The sequence below is a fragment of the Bombina bombina genome, chromosome 6 (assembly GCF_027579735.1).
Source record: "Bombina bombina isolate aBomBom1 chromosome 6, aBomBom1.pri, whole genome shotgun sequence".
Classification (NCBI taxonomy): Eukaryota; Metazoa; Chordata; class Amphibia; order Anura; family Bombinatoridae; genus Bombina; species Bombina bombina.
In genome coordinates, this window is record NC_069504.1 from 1,119,423,899 (window position 1) to 1,119,440,624 (window position 16,726).

General features: G+C 37.3%; 1 protein-coding gene across 1 annotated transcript in view; it reads left to right on the forward strand.

Annotated features, from left to right (window-relative positions):
* Positions 1–16,726, forward strand: part of IRAG2 (inositol 1,4,5-triphosphate receptor associated 2) — a 530,761-nt gene that overhangs the window by 188,529 nt on the left and 325,506 nt on the right. Inside the window, exons 17-19 of the mRNA XM_053719704.1 lie at positions 12,075–12,189; positions 13,507–13,669; positions 15,466–15,527. Coding sequence (XP_053575679.1) covers positions 12,075–12,189; positions 13,507–13,669; positions 15,466–15,527 — 340 coding nt within the window. The remainder of the gene's footprint in view (positions 1–12,074; positions 12,190–13,506; positions 13,670–15,465; positions 15,528–16,726) is intronic.

Below are 16,726 nucleotides of genomic sequence, written 5' to 3' on the forward strand. Positions count from 1 at the left end.
TCCATAAATACAGGATGGGTACAGGGTGTGAGTGCCCCTTGTGGGAGCAATTGTGACTCTATAAGCCAAGTGGGCATAAAAGACTTTATAGCTAATAAGAACTGTTCCTATATTCAGTAATAAGATGTATTCTATGTATGTTTCAGATCTGATTGTGTCTCAGGAGTCTGTCTGGGTAAACTGATTGTGTCCTTGTGTGATTATGTTAACTAGACTGCCCAACATCAGATTGTCTGAGTAAACGTTCTTCCCTAGTTAATTAACTTAATATGTTAATCTGTTTTACCTGTGAATAGACAATTGTTAGAGGTTTGATGCATTGTTCATATGTTTGCTTTACTGTTAAACCAATGCCCTTTGTAACCTGAAGCCAGGGTGTATAAATCTGTGTGCTGCCTTCAAATAAAGTAGACATTCTGTTTTAAACCTGAAACTGGCTGGGTTGTGAATTGCTGATTCCCTATGCAGGACATTGTTCATCTGGTATTAACCCTTGGTACACTGTTGGTACCGTAACATTGGTGGCAGCGACGGAATGAACCTTATCGCCCAGAAGAGCAACTACACAAGCCAGTAACCTCAGGAAGAGGGGGATTATTACAATACTGACTAAGATGGAAAAGAGAAAAGTAAATTTTGCAGCTTTTAAAAACTTCCTGGAAACAGAAGGAGAGATTGATGGGTACCTTGCGGATTTTGAGAGGCAATGTGCACTACACAAGGTACCCGCAGAGGACTGGGTCACGATATTATCTGGAAAATTATCCGGCCGGGCCAGAGAGGCTTTTCGGGCCATTCCAGATGAGGAAGTCAGGGATTATAATACTGTAAAAGAGGCTCTGCTCTCCAGGTATGCGGTTACACCGGAGGCATACCGGAGGCGGTTCAGAGACACTGTTAAATTAGCTGGAGATTCCTACCTTGAGTGGGCATGTAAGGTGCACCGCACAGCAGCTCACTGGATAGCGGGGTGCCAAGCCATATCTGGGGAAGAGGTGATGCAGCTATTCCTGTTGGAACATTGCTTCGACAAGTTACCCGCAGGAGTTCGAGAGTGGGTTCGGGACCGTAAACCCTCCACCCTGCAGGAAGCGGCTCGCTTGGCAGATGAGTATACGGATGCCCGCAAACTGGACACTGCTACCACTAAGCCCCCTGCTAGAGTGGAGTACAGACCCCCAGTCACCCCAGCAGCTGCCAGTTACCAAACCCCGGCGCACCGCTATACCACACGGCCTCCGGCCACGAACTACCCTCAGAGAGCCCTGTTCAATTTGCGGTGCTACTCCCAACCTATTCGGTGCTTTAGATGTAAGCAACTAGGGCACAAAAGACCAGAGTGTCCCCTAAATGCAGCGAACCAAGCGCAGTCCTGGAGAAGACCCGCCGGCGGAATCCCACGTAATCCTCAGCCTACGGCCCGCTACGTAGAGGCGCAAGAATGCTGGAGCATCCTACATGAGGCAGACCTTGTGCAAGCTGCCCATCGGAATAACCGGCAACTGGTTAAAGTGAATGGGAAGAAGGTCAGTGGTCTACGGGATACTGGTGCTACCATGACCTTGCTTCAAAAGAACTTGGTGTCTGAGAAACAGTACACGGGGGACACTGTGGCTGTGAGGTTAGCAGGGGGCGATGTGTTCAGCCTACCTGTTGCCAGGGTACATTTGGATTGGGGAGTGGGCGCTAGACCTGTGAATGTGGGGGTCAAGAAGGACTTACCTGCTGATGTTCTTCTTGGAAATGACTTGGCCCCCCTTGTTTCTGCCTACGCTCCTATGGGTCCCGCTGATGTTAACTCTGTGACTACCCGTGCCCAGATCCATGCAGCAGAGACTGACCCACCTGCTGCTAAGCCCCAGGACGATGAGCTCAGTAAATCTCTATCCGCTATTGATATGTGGAGGTCCCGTTACAATGCGCTGATGAAGGAGAAGAGGAGCGCAGAGGAAAAAGCACGTTTAGAACGTGAATCTCTGCTAGACAAGCTGCACCGACAGACTGCAGAAAACACCAGCTTGAGAGTGGGACATGAAACCTTAAAGACAAACTTAGCGACACTTGAGGAGAAGCTGACGCTGGCTCATAGTGAGGTGCAGCAACTCAAGGGCACCCTATGTCAGTATGAAGGGATTGTGGATACCTATAAAGAGCAGGTACAGAAAACTCGTAAAGAAGCTGATGGGATTTTGAAGGACTGTTTGGCCCTGGTCTGGGCACTGAGGAATTTGAACCCTTGTTTGTATGGACAGGAATTCTCTCTCATAACGGGAATCCAGATGGATTGTCCCAGCAAACTGACATGCCTACCAGGCGCTCTGGGGGTATATGGCACATTATATACCCTGGACAGCCGAGCATGACAAACCAGAGGGAGAGGAGTTTGATGGTCCTGGCTTGTTATGGGAGTCCTTTGCAGAGCCTGACTTTGGGAGCCCAGACTCCATTCCCCAGCGGCAGGCTGCGTTACAAGGGGTAGGGACAGTTGGTCCTGTCCCCCAGCAACACGGCTGTTTAGCCAAAGGGGAGACGAATGGTCTCCCCCTCCAGCAGCACAGCTATGTATCCAAAGGGGAGACAGTCGGTCTCCCCCTCCAGCAACCAGGCTCCCACCAGGCTACTTCCATGGTAGTGCTGGCACCCGGGCAGAGTACAGCTGGTCTCTGCCCACCTTGCAACCCACCAATTCAGCGTACCAGTCCCCCACACAGCTGTGGTGTGGTACCTGGACATGGACAAGTTTTCCCCGTACTCAGGTGTAGTAACCATTTATTGTGGGTGGGCTGTACTACTAATTGTGTTTTATGGGTGGGTTGCTGGACTAACCAGGGCACTGACCGGCAGGAGGTCAGATACCCTGTTAGTCTGTTTGGAAAAGGGGAGAGATGTGACAAAACCAATCTCGCCACTGTACATTGGAGGGCCTGTTATAGAACATTCTTTGGGCTGGAGGTACATGGGCTTAAGGATACCCAGAGACTGCATGGAAATATGGAATTTTATATGCTGGACACCCCATGTACTTTCATAACTCTGTCTTATGTCTGTCACCCTGTATCCATAAATACAGGATGGGTACAGGGTGTGAGTGCCCCTTGTGGGAGCAATTGTGACTCTATAAGCCAAGTGGGCATAAAAGACTTTATAGCTAATAAGAACTGTTCCTATATTCAGTAATAAGATGTATTCTATGTATGTTTCAGATCTGATTGTGTCTCAGGAGTCTGTCTGGGTAAACTGATTGTGTCCTTGTGTGATTATGTTAACTAGACTGCCCAACATCAGATTGTCTGAGTAAACGTTCTTCCCTAGTTAATTAACTTAATATGTTAATCTGTTTTACCTGTGAATAGACAATTGTTAGAGGTTTGATGCATTGTTCATATGTTTGCTTTACTGTTAAACCAATGCCCTTTGTAACCTGAAGCCAGGGTGTATAAATCTGTGTGCTGCCTTCAAATAAAGTAGACATTCTGTTTTAAACCTGAAACTGGCTGGGTTGTGAATTGCTGATTCCCTATGCAGGACATTGTTCATCTGGTATTAACCCTTGGTACACTGTTGGTACCGTAACATATGGTACATACATACATGCGCATTATATCATGATATGTTATACATATGGTACATACATACACATAATATCATGTTATACATATGGTACATACATACATGCACATTATATCATGTTATACATATGGTACATACATGCATGCACATTATATCATTTTATGGTATACATATGGTACATACATACATGCACATTATATCATGTTATACATATGGCACATACATACATGCACATTATATCATGTTATGTTATACATATGGCACATACATGCATGCACATTATATCATGTTATACATATGATACATACATGCACATTATATAATGTTATAATGTGCATGTATGTATCTACCATATGTATACCATAACATTATATAATGTGCATGTATGTACCATATGTATAACATGATATAATGTGCATGTATGTATCTACCATATGTATACCATATCATGTTATGGTATACATATGGTAGATACATGCATGCACATTATATCATGTTATGGTATACATATGGTACATACAAACATGCACATGATATCATGTTATACATATGGTACATACATACATGCACATTATATCATGGTATACATATGGTACATACATGCATGCACATTATATCATGGTATACATATGGTACATACATACATGCACATTATATCATGGTATACATATGGTACATACATACATGCACATTATATCATGTAATTTTATACATATGGTACATACATACACATAATATCATGTTATACATATGGTACATACATACATGCACATTATATCATGTTATACATATGGTACATACATACATGCACATTATATCATGTTATGTTATACATATGGTACATACATACATGCACATTATATCATGGTATACATATGGTACATACATATATGCACATTATATCATGTTATGTTATACATATGGTACATACATATATGCACATTATATCATGTTATACATATGGTACATACATACATGCACATTATATCATGCTAGGTTATACCTATGGTACATACATGCATGCACATTATATCATGTTATAATGTGCACGTATGTATGTACCATATGTATGCCATGCCATAATATAATGTGCACGTATGTATGTTCCATATGTATACCATAACATGATATATTGTGCATGTATGTATGTACCATATGTATAACATAATGTGCATGTATGTATGTACCATATGTATAACATATAATGTGCATGTATGTACCATATGTATAACATATTATGTGTATGTATGTACCATATGTATAACATAACATGATATAATGTGCATGTATGTACCATATGTATACCATAATATAATGTGCATGTATGTATGTACCATATGTATAACATGATATAATGTGCATGTATGTATGTACCATATGTATAACATGATATGTGTATGTATATATGTACCATATGTATAACATAACATGATTTAATGTGCATGTATGTACCATATGTATAACATAACATGATATAATGTGCATGTATGTATGTACCATATGTATAACATAACATGATATAATGTGCATGTATGTATGTACCATATGTATAACATGATATGTGTATGTATGTACCATATGTATAACATAACATGATATGTGTATGTATGTACCATATGTATAACATATCATGTTGTGTTATATAACATATGGTACATACATACATGCACATTATATCATGGTATACATATGGTACATACATACATGCACATTATATCATGGTATACATATGGTATATACATTCATACATGCACATTATATCATGTTGTACATACATACATGCACATTATATCATGGTATACATATGGTACATACATACATGCACATTATATCATGGTATACATATGGTACATACATACATGCACATTATATCATGGTATACATATGGTACATACATGCACATTATTTCATGTTATGGTATATATATGGTACATACATGCACATTATATCATGTTATGGTATACATATGGTACATACATGCACATTATATCATGTTATGGTATACATATGGTACATACATGCACATTATATCATGTTATGGTATACATATGGTACATACATGCACATTATATCATGTTATGGTATACATATGGTACATACATGCACATTATATCATGTTAGGGTATACATATGGTACATACATACATGCACATTATATCATGGTATACATATGGTACATACATACATGCACATTATATCATGGTATACATATGGTACATACATACATGCACATTATATCATGGTATACATATGGTACATACATACATGCACATTATATCATGGTATACATATGGTACATACATACATGCACATTATATCATGGTATACATATGGTACATTCATACATGCACATTATATCATGGTATACATATGGTATATACATTCATACATGCACATTATATCATGTTGTACATACATACATGCACATTATATCATGGTATACATATGGTACATACATACATGCACATTATATCATGGTATACATATGGTACATACATACATGCACATTATATCATGGTATACATATGGTACATACATACATGCACATTATATCATGGTATACATATGGTACATACATACATGCACATTATATCATGGTATACATATGGTATATACATACATGCACATTATATCATGGTATACATATGGTACATACATACATGCACATTATATCATGGTATACATATGGTACATACATACATGCACATTATATCATGGTATACATATGGTACATACATACATGCACATTATATCATGGTATACATATGGTACATACATACATGCACATTATATCATGGTATACATATGGTACATACATACATGCACATTATATCATGGTATACATATGGTACATACATACATGCACATTATATCATGGTATACATATGGTACATACATACATGCACATTATATCATGGTATACATATGGTACATACATGCACATTATATCATGGTATACATATGGTACATACATGCACATTATTTCATGTTATGGTATATACAGTGGCGTAGCGTGGGTTGTCAGCGCCCAGGGCAAGGCAAGTATTGCGCCCCCCCTAAACCATTAGCACTGACGGAGTCTCTTCCACCAGTACAGTAGGGAATGGGATTGGCAAATTTGCTTTGAATCTAGGAGCCTGCAGCTCTCCAGAGCTGGGCAAATATATACAATATTACATTTTAAGATTTATTCTAGTTTTACACATGGGGGAAAGCCCCCCTTAACCCCCATCTGGTGGTGACACCCTGATCTGTGAAACTTCATGGTACAAATACTGCAGACCACAGGGTGCACCCACCCCCACATTGCAGCACCCCATATTGTATATGTGGTGCAATAGGTTTTTGGTAAGTCGTTAAAAAGAGGAAAAGGTGACACACAGGTTGGCAGCTGTTACATAAGGTTGTCCCTGCTGGGCAGACTGTCTTTTGGGTGCCAATGACATATAAAAGTGGGGTATATATTTTACCTTAATAAATATAACAATTAAGTAATCAATATAAAAGGGGCATGGGACAGACAACCCAGCATTACATACATATATGGGGGGAGGGTGTATGGTATTTAGGGGGTGCTGTTAAATTTATTTACCAACACAAATTATAGTTATTTTTTTACTTTAAATGCAGTAAGGGTGGGTTTAATGTATATAAAAAAGGCAATGAGCATCCACACCCTAAAAATCGGTAAAAGTCCACACCTCAGGAGTCCAGCAAGAAATAGATTCAAGATTGTGAATTCATAGGACTCCTATGATAGGAGACAAACACAGTGAAATGCCTGGTGAGCAGCACAATCCTGGTGCCAGACAGCACACAAATCCCTAAATCTACTTCTGCCCTGGGAAGATCATGGAGGGGAAAAATCAAATACAGGAAACAAGGTCTCATTTTTGTCACAAATATACTTTTTTTTGTGCAAGGACAAGATGGCGTAAGTTGTAAACCGGTCAAACATGAAAGTATGGTCTCTGATCACCCCACCATCCCACATTCCCACTAACTAGGTAACTGGGGTTAACAGAAAGGCAGAGCCCAGCCATGCTGCCACCAGTGCCACAGGTAGGTGGATTTGAAAGAGATTTATTGCAATTTTTAAGGATTCCTCCCCCTCCCTCTGCTTAGAGATCCTTAAAATGTGCCCGGGCAATGCATGGCATTCTAGCTCGCTCTGTGTCCTTTGTTGGAAGGGAACTTACTTGTTGGGTAATAATATAACCATAATTAAGCTGCATTTTGCACATTGCTAGTATCAGGCAAAAGCAGAGCTATAAGTAAGTCTGGTCCTGATACCTTACCTTAGTCGCGGTGCGCTTGACAGTCTGACTCTGCTGCTCTTCTTCCCTCCTGACCTGCGCGCTAGGAATGGGATGGACAAAGTGACGTAGCAGGTAATGGTCCGGATAACACTTCAGTTCACACTTCACAGTCACTTCAAATTCCTCAGTCTCTCGAGACATCAAAATCTGCAACCCGACGGAATGTGCGACCGTGACGTGACATCACCACATTCCTGACGGGTCGCCGAACAGAGTTGGGCACCTGTCAGATTTTTTAGCCTCCCTTCTTCCCTTTGCTAAGTTGAGGCTGGAAGCGCCCCTCAGAATTATGAGCCCGGGGCAACCGCCCCTGTGGCCCCCCCCACGCTACGCCACTGGGTATATATATGGTACATACATGCACATTATATCATGTTATGGTATACATATGGTACATACATGCACATTATATCATGTTATGGTATACATATGGTACATACATGCACATTATATCATGTTATGGTATACATATGGTACATACATACATACATGCACATTATATCATGTTATGGTATACATATGGTACATACATTCATACATGCACATTATATCATGGTATACATATGGTACATACATACATGCACACATTATATCATGGTATACATATGGTATATACATTCATACATGCACATTATATCATGGTATACATATGGTATATACATTCATACATGCACATTATATCATGGTATACATATGGTACATACATACATGCACATTATATCATGGTATACATATGGTACATACATACATACATGCACATTATATCATGGTATACATATGGTACATAAATACATGCACATTATATCATGGTATACATATGGTACATACATGCACATTATTTCATGTTATGGTATACATATGGTACATACATGCACATTATATCATGTTATGGTATACATATGGTACATACATGCACATTATATCATGTTATGGTATACATATGGTACATACATGCACATTGTATCATGTTATGGTATACATATGGTACATACATGCACATTATATCATGTTATGGTATACATATGGTACATACATACATGCACATTATATCATGGTATACATATGGTACATACATACATACATGCACATTATATCATGGTATACATATGGTACATACATGCACATTATATCATGGTATACATATGGTACATACATGCACATTATTTCATGTTATGGTATATATATGGTACATACATGCACATTATATCATGTTATGGTATACATATGGTACATACATGCACATTATATCATGTTATGGTATACATATGGTACATACATGCACATTATATCATGTTATGCTATAAATATGGTACATACATGCACATATCATGTTAGGGTATACATATGGTACATACATACATGCACATTATATCATGGTATACATATGGTACATACATACATGCACATTATATCATGGTATACATATGGTACATACATACATGCATATTATATCATGGTATACATATGGTACATACATACATGCACATTATATCATGGTATACATATGGTACATACATACATACATGCACATTATATCATGGTATACATATGGTACATACATACATACATGCACATTATATCATGGTATACATATGGTACATACATACATACATGCACATTATATCATGGTATACATATGGTACATACATACATACATGCACATTATATCATGGTATACATATGGTACATACATACATACATACATGCACATTATATCATGGTATACATATGGTACATACATACATGCACATTATATCATGGTATACATATGGTACATACATACATGCACATTATATCATGGTATACATATGGTACATACATACATGCACATTATATCATGGTATACATATGGTACATACATACATACATGCACATTATATCATGGTATACATATGGTACATACATGCACATTATATCATGGTATACATATGGTACATACATGCACATTATATCATGGTATACATATGGTACATACATACATGCACATTATATCATGGTATACATATGGTACATACATACATGCACATTATATCATGGTATACATATGGTACATACATACATACATGCACATTATATCATGGTATACATATGGTACATACATACATACATGCACATTATATCATGGTATACATATGGTACATACATACATACATGCACATTATATCATGGTATACATATGGTACATACATACATACATGCACATTATATCATGGTATACATATGGTACATACATACATACATGCACATTATATCATGGTATACATATGGTACGTACATACATACATGCACATTATATCATGGTATACATATGGTACATACATACATGCACATTATATCATGGTATACATATGGTACATACATACATACATGCACATTATATCATGGTATACATATGGTACATACATACATACATGCACATTATATCATGGTATACATATGGTACATACATACATACATGCACATTATATCATGGTATACATATGGTACATACATACATACATGCACATTATATCATGGTATACATATGGTACATACATACATACATGCACATTATATCATGGTATACATATGGTACATACATGCACATTATATCATGGTATACATATGGTACATACATGCACATTATATCATGTTATGGTATACATATGGTACATGCACATTATATCATGTTATGGTATACATATGGTACATACATACATGAACATTATATCATGTTATGGTATAATGTGCATGTATGCATGTACCATATGTATATCATGATATAATGTGCATGTATGTATGTGCCATATGTATACCATAACATGATATAATGTGCGTGTATGTATGTGCCATATGTATACCATAACATGATATAATGTGCGTGTATGTATGTACCATATGTATACCTTAACATGATATAATGTGCATGTATGTATGTATGTACCATATGTATACCATAACATGATATAATGTGCATGTATGTATGTATGTACCATATGTATACCATAACATGATATAATGTGCATGTATGTATGTACCATATTATACCATAACATGATATAATGTGCATGTATGTATGTACCATATTATACCATAACATGATATAATGTGCATGTATGTATGTACCATATGTATATCATGTTATGGTATAATATGGTACATACATACATGCACATTATATCATGGTTTACATATGGTACATACATACATACATACATGCACATTATATCATGTTATACATATGGTACATACATACATGCACATTATATCATGTTTTTATACATATGGTACATACATACATGCACATTATATCATGTTTTTATACATATGGTACATGCATGCACATTATATCATGTTATACATATGGTACGTACATACATGCACATTATATCATGGTTTACATATGGTACGCACATACATACATGCACATTATATCATGGTTTACATATGGTACGTACATACATACATGCACATTATATCATGTTATACATATGGTACGTACATACATGCACATTATATCATGTTATACATATGGTATGTACATACATGCACATTATATCATGTTATACATATGGTATGTACATACATGCACATTATATCATGTTATACATATGGTACGTACATACATGCACATTATATCATGTTATACATATGGTACGTACATACATGCACATTATATCATGTTATACATATGGTACGTACATGCATGCACATTATATCATGTTATACATATGGTACGTACATGCATGCACATTATATCATGTTATACATATGGTACGTACATGCATGCACATTATATCATGTTATACATATGGTACGTACATGCATGCACATTATATCATGTTATACATATGGTACGTACATGCATGCACATTATATCATGTTATACATATGGTACGTACATGCATGCACATTATATCATGTTATACATATGGTACGTACATACATGCACATTATATCATGTTGTTATACATATGATTGACGCGCACACATATTATATTGTTGTATTTTACATATGAGCTGCTGTGTATAGTCTCATTATTCTGCTATAGTATAGGTTACTTTAGCTATACGGGAAGCTTGGTCCTTTCACTTCTGTCTTTATGCCCATCACATAAAAATGAGGAGGTGGTTACAGAACCAGGTTAGGCAGGTGTGATATCTGACCCAGTATAAGGTGTCACTTACCTGTGCTGTTATTTATAGGCTTCATGAGCTGGAGATGGTCCGACAGCAACAGGAGGCGGCTGAGGAAAAAAACAAATCCTTTCTTGTGAGTCTGCAGGAGTCTAGTGTCCGACAAGAGGAGCTAAATAAGCAGGTAACCTGAACGCCCTATTGCACTGCACGGTGGTTTCTTGTAAAGAGGATGATGTGACCAGACAGACCCTATGTGCTTCAGTTACTTGTGTTTAATCCTGCACTGGGGTTTATCTTATAAAATGTGTTTTTGCAGGAGAGGGGGTGCACATATATTAAACTAAAAGCTAATATAGATATTACACTAGTACATATATATTACACTAAAAGCTAATATAGATATTACACTAATGCACATATTGCACTAAAAGCGGATATAGATATATTACACTAGCGCACATATTGCACTAAAAGCGAATATAGTTATATTACACTAGTGCACATATATTGCACTAAAAGCGGATATAGATATTACACTAGTGCATATATATTACACTAAAAGCTGATATAGATATTACACTCGGACATATATATTACACTAAAAGCTGATATAGATATTACTAGTGCACATATATTACACTAAAAGCTGATATAGATAGATTACACTAGTACACATATATTACACTAAAAGCTGATATAGATATATTACACTAGTGCACATATATATTATACTAAAAGCTGATATGGATATATTACACTAGTGCACATATATTACACTAAAAGCTGATATAGATATATTACACTAGTGCACATAGAGGGGGTGGTTTAATACCTAACTTAAAGGGACAGTATACACCAATTTTCATTTAACTGCATGTAATAGACACTACTATAAAGAAGAATATGCACAGATGCTGATCTAAACATCCAGTGTAAAGCCTTACTTAGAAGGTCCCAGTTTAGCTCTGTTAATAAGATAAGCCTGGGACACCCACTGATAGGGGCTGATAGCAGAAGCTCCCCCCTCCCCTGCATATAAAAAGACCCATTACACAACCAGGAATCTGTAGACATCAGTATATGTCTAAAACTTCAGGGCTTGTTTAGGAGTCTGAAAATCATCACAATGTTTTTTTGTTTTTTTAAAAAAAAAGCAAAACTGTACATTGTTACAAAAACACTCCCAGATGAGCAATGTAAATGGATCTACAAAACATTTATGAAAAGAAAAATCTAGTGTATAATGTCCCTTTAAGTAGCTGCTTGTTCACCAGTTGCTGCTGCTTTGAATTTTTCAGTCCATTAAAATTGGCATTAACCCCTTGGCAGCCATTGCTATTCTATGCTATGCAACCTAAGGGGTTAATCACTTCTGTTCTCAATCAGCTGAGAAGTGAGCTGCACATTTAGTTATTGTTGCTGGGTACATGTTGTTCAGCTTCTAACATTACTGCAGAGTTTATGCTAATACAAATCCTAATGTGCTGCTCGTATTTAGGTCCAGGCGCTGGAGAACGCCCTTTGCTTAGTGAGGACAGAGGCTGACTCTCTGAAATGCAAGTTTGAGGAAGCAGCCTCCGTGCAGAGAGCTCTCCAAGCTGCAAATACAACATTAACCAGCGAGTGCCAAGCAGTTCAGCAGAAGAATCACGAGCAGCAACGTAAGTATCTCAGTATGCCAGATTTGGCTCTCAGCACCAGAGCAGTGCATTGGCTTTGTAGGGGTTAACTGCTGAATTAGATTCACTAATGAAACTTATGATTAACAGTTATTTGCTTGTTGTTTAGTCTTTTATCATTTGTAGTAGATACTGGGAAGAGGTTTGGCAATATCCTGAACAAAACGGTAACAAACTCTTACATAGGGTTGTAAACACACGTTCTGATGAATTCCAGTGATCTGCCATGTGCAACAGCTATAAATAGGCACAAATGTTTAGAGTTAATGATGACAGCAATATTATAGCCTGTCTGTATTATAGTTCTTCAGCAGCAAGCTATAAATTAGTCTTTTGGCATTACATTTTTACACAAACACCACTATATATACCAGTAACAGGTTGTCAGGTAGCTATGTATTGTTAGGCCATGTTGTGCTGATCTACAGTAGTACTTGCTGGCTGTTACTATTGAGTGCAGCTGCTGTATACAGTTCAGCCTGCGGGTATATACACAATAACCATGCAATATAATACAGCCCAATTATTCCACTGCTTACACATCACAAACTGATATCATTTGCAGTGTACACAAGCTGTGTAATCTAGATGTGCAGTCTATCCGCACATATACAGGTTAATATGATCTAGATACTGAAATACGTAGAAAGCAAAAAACTGATCCTCAGGTGGAAACGGACAATGATGGGGGTTAATTCAGGACAGGAGTAAACCTTTTCAAGGTAACAAAAATGTTAAAAGATTTTTAGATCCCTTTATTTGGATAACACACAAAAGACAATCATTTAACTAAAAACTGGATTGTCTTGGAAATGTTTACGAGTAATAAAACGACTGCTTTTGTGGTGAAATAGCTCTGCAGTGGGCTTGTTCTACTCCTGGAGAGGCTGTGGTGCATGCTCCTAAGGATAACGCGTTTTGCAAGATTGTTACGGTTTGAGCATTGTTCTACTGTCCCTCTGCTCACTTGCTCTACCATACTTAGGGTATAATAGGAAATGTGAGTGTCCTTATAAACAGGTAAACATCTGTCAGATCAGTGGTTATAGACCTGCATAACTCTTCCCTGAGAGTCTGCTTACTGAAGTATTATGGGGTTCCAGGTTATAAGGAAAGCTTAGAGGGGCATTCATCACCTCCTTTGTTTTGTGTAAGATGTATATTGCCCCTCACTCCCTAAAGACATCAAAAGGCAAAATCTGTTTTAAATGGAGATATAAAGAAATTGACTTTTTGCCCTATAGGTGTGTAACCCCTGCTGATGCATTACACAGTTAAAAGTGCACATCTGGTACACTTCCATAGTATGCTTTAAACACCATACGGATTGGTGGATACATAAGTATGCAGCTCTTTATTGGTTTACAGGGCATATCCTTAGCTGTTAATGTATTGAATTGTATTTTGAGGTTAAACACACAGGGAAGAAGATACATTTGGTTTAAAAAAAGCAAGGGTTTTGTTTGTTTTTTTACACTATACATATAAAGTAACTTTAAACATTTATTTTCACTTTTAAGCTGCAAACTTTACTGAACTAGTTCTAAAAAAAACTTCCTCTTTTCAGCAACCGTTCTAACATGGGTCACTGAGTCTTAGAATGTGAGGTACAAGGAGTCAAGCTCTTGGCTTTTTACATTTTATGTATTGTGGTATCTGCACATTACTTTGTAGAATTCATGCAATTGGTGAAGGTGAAAAAACCTTCCTAATGCTGCAGCAGTAGATAAGATTGTGTATGCTCTGTGTATAACCGGATTTGTTTATTTTATTTATAGAGACTATTCATTTATTGCAAGAGAAGCTGTTTAAAGGACAACTCTGTGGGCTTCTGTGTCAGGTAAGAGAGATTAATTCATCTTTTAGAAAGAAAAAAGTCTGCCTATCTGTGTCCAGATGATTATGACTGTGGTCAGTAGCATCAGATCATGAGATTTTTAAATTTCCTGCTTCCCCAAGCAGTAGTAGTGATAGCAGAGACTTGAGATAAGAACAAAAAACATGCAAATATGGGGGTGGGGGGGAGAAAAATTACAGGATGACTTCCTAAATGCACTTGGTACACTACAAACAAAATACACCTATATTACACTAACAGCTGATATAGATATTACACTTGTACACACATAATATACTAAAACTAGTGCACATATATTACACTAAAAGCTGATATAGATATATTACACTAGTGCACATATATTACACTAAAAGCTGATATAGATATATTACACTAGTGCACATTTATTACACTGAAAGCGGATATAGATATTACACTAGTGCACATATATTACACTAAATGCTGATATAGATATATTACACTAGTGCACATTTATTACACTGAAAGCGGATATAGATATTACACTAGTGCACATTTATTACACTAAAAGCTGATATAGAAATTAAATCTGTTAGGAAAGAAACACGAAGGGAAGAGGCGCCAATGGTGCAGATCAATGGTGAATCTTATATGTAGCTGATGTAGGACGAACACAGGGTACTCACTTGTATAAAAGGCAATCAATTATGCCAATAGGAGCAAGCTGGATTTCAACAGCAGTCCAGCTAGCTGATCATAAGGGCAGCTCTCTAACGGCATCCAATAGAAGGCAATCTGTAGAAAAAGACAATAGAGGCGCCAATGGTGCAGATCAATGGTGAATCCAGAACACTTGTAACAAGTGGTATACACAGGGTACTCACATGTATAGAAGGCAATCAGTTATGCCTATAGAGACAGGCTGGATTTTACAGCAATCCAGCTGGCTGATCCAAGATACAAGGGCAGGATACTGGTGTAAGGGGTTCTCACCCTCAACGTAGCGTAGCAGTAGACCATACACAGCACTCAGAGTAGGTAAAATTGAAAACACATTTATTAAAAAGTTTATAAAAATGTACCATTCATATTAGTGCCAAAATGAGTTATGGCTAGTGGAGAAACAGTGCGACTCGTTTCTCAGATAGACTGTTTCCTCAGGTAGACTGTTTTCACTGGCCATAACTCATTTTGGCACTAATATGAGTGGTACATTTTTATAA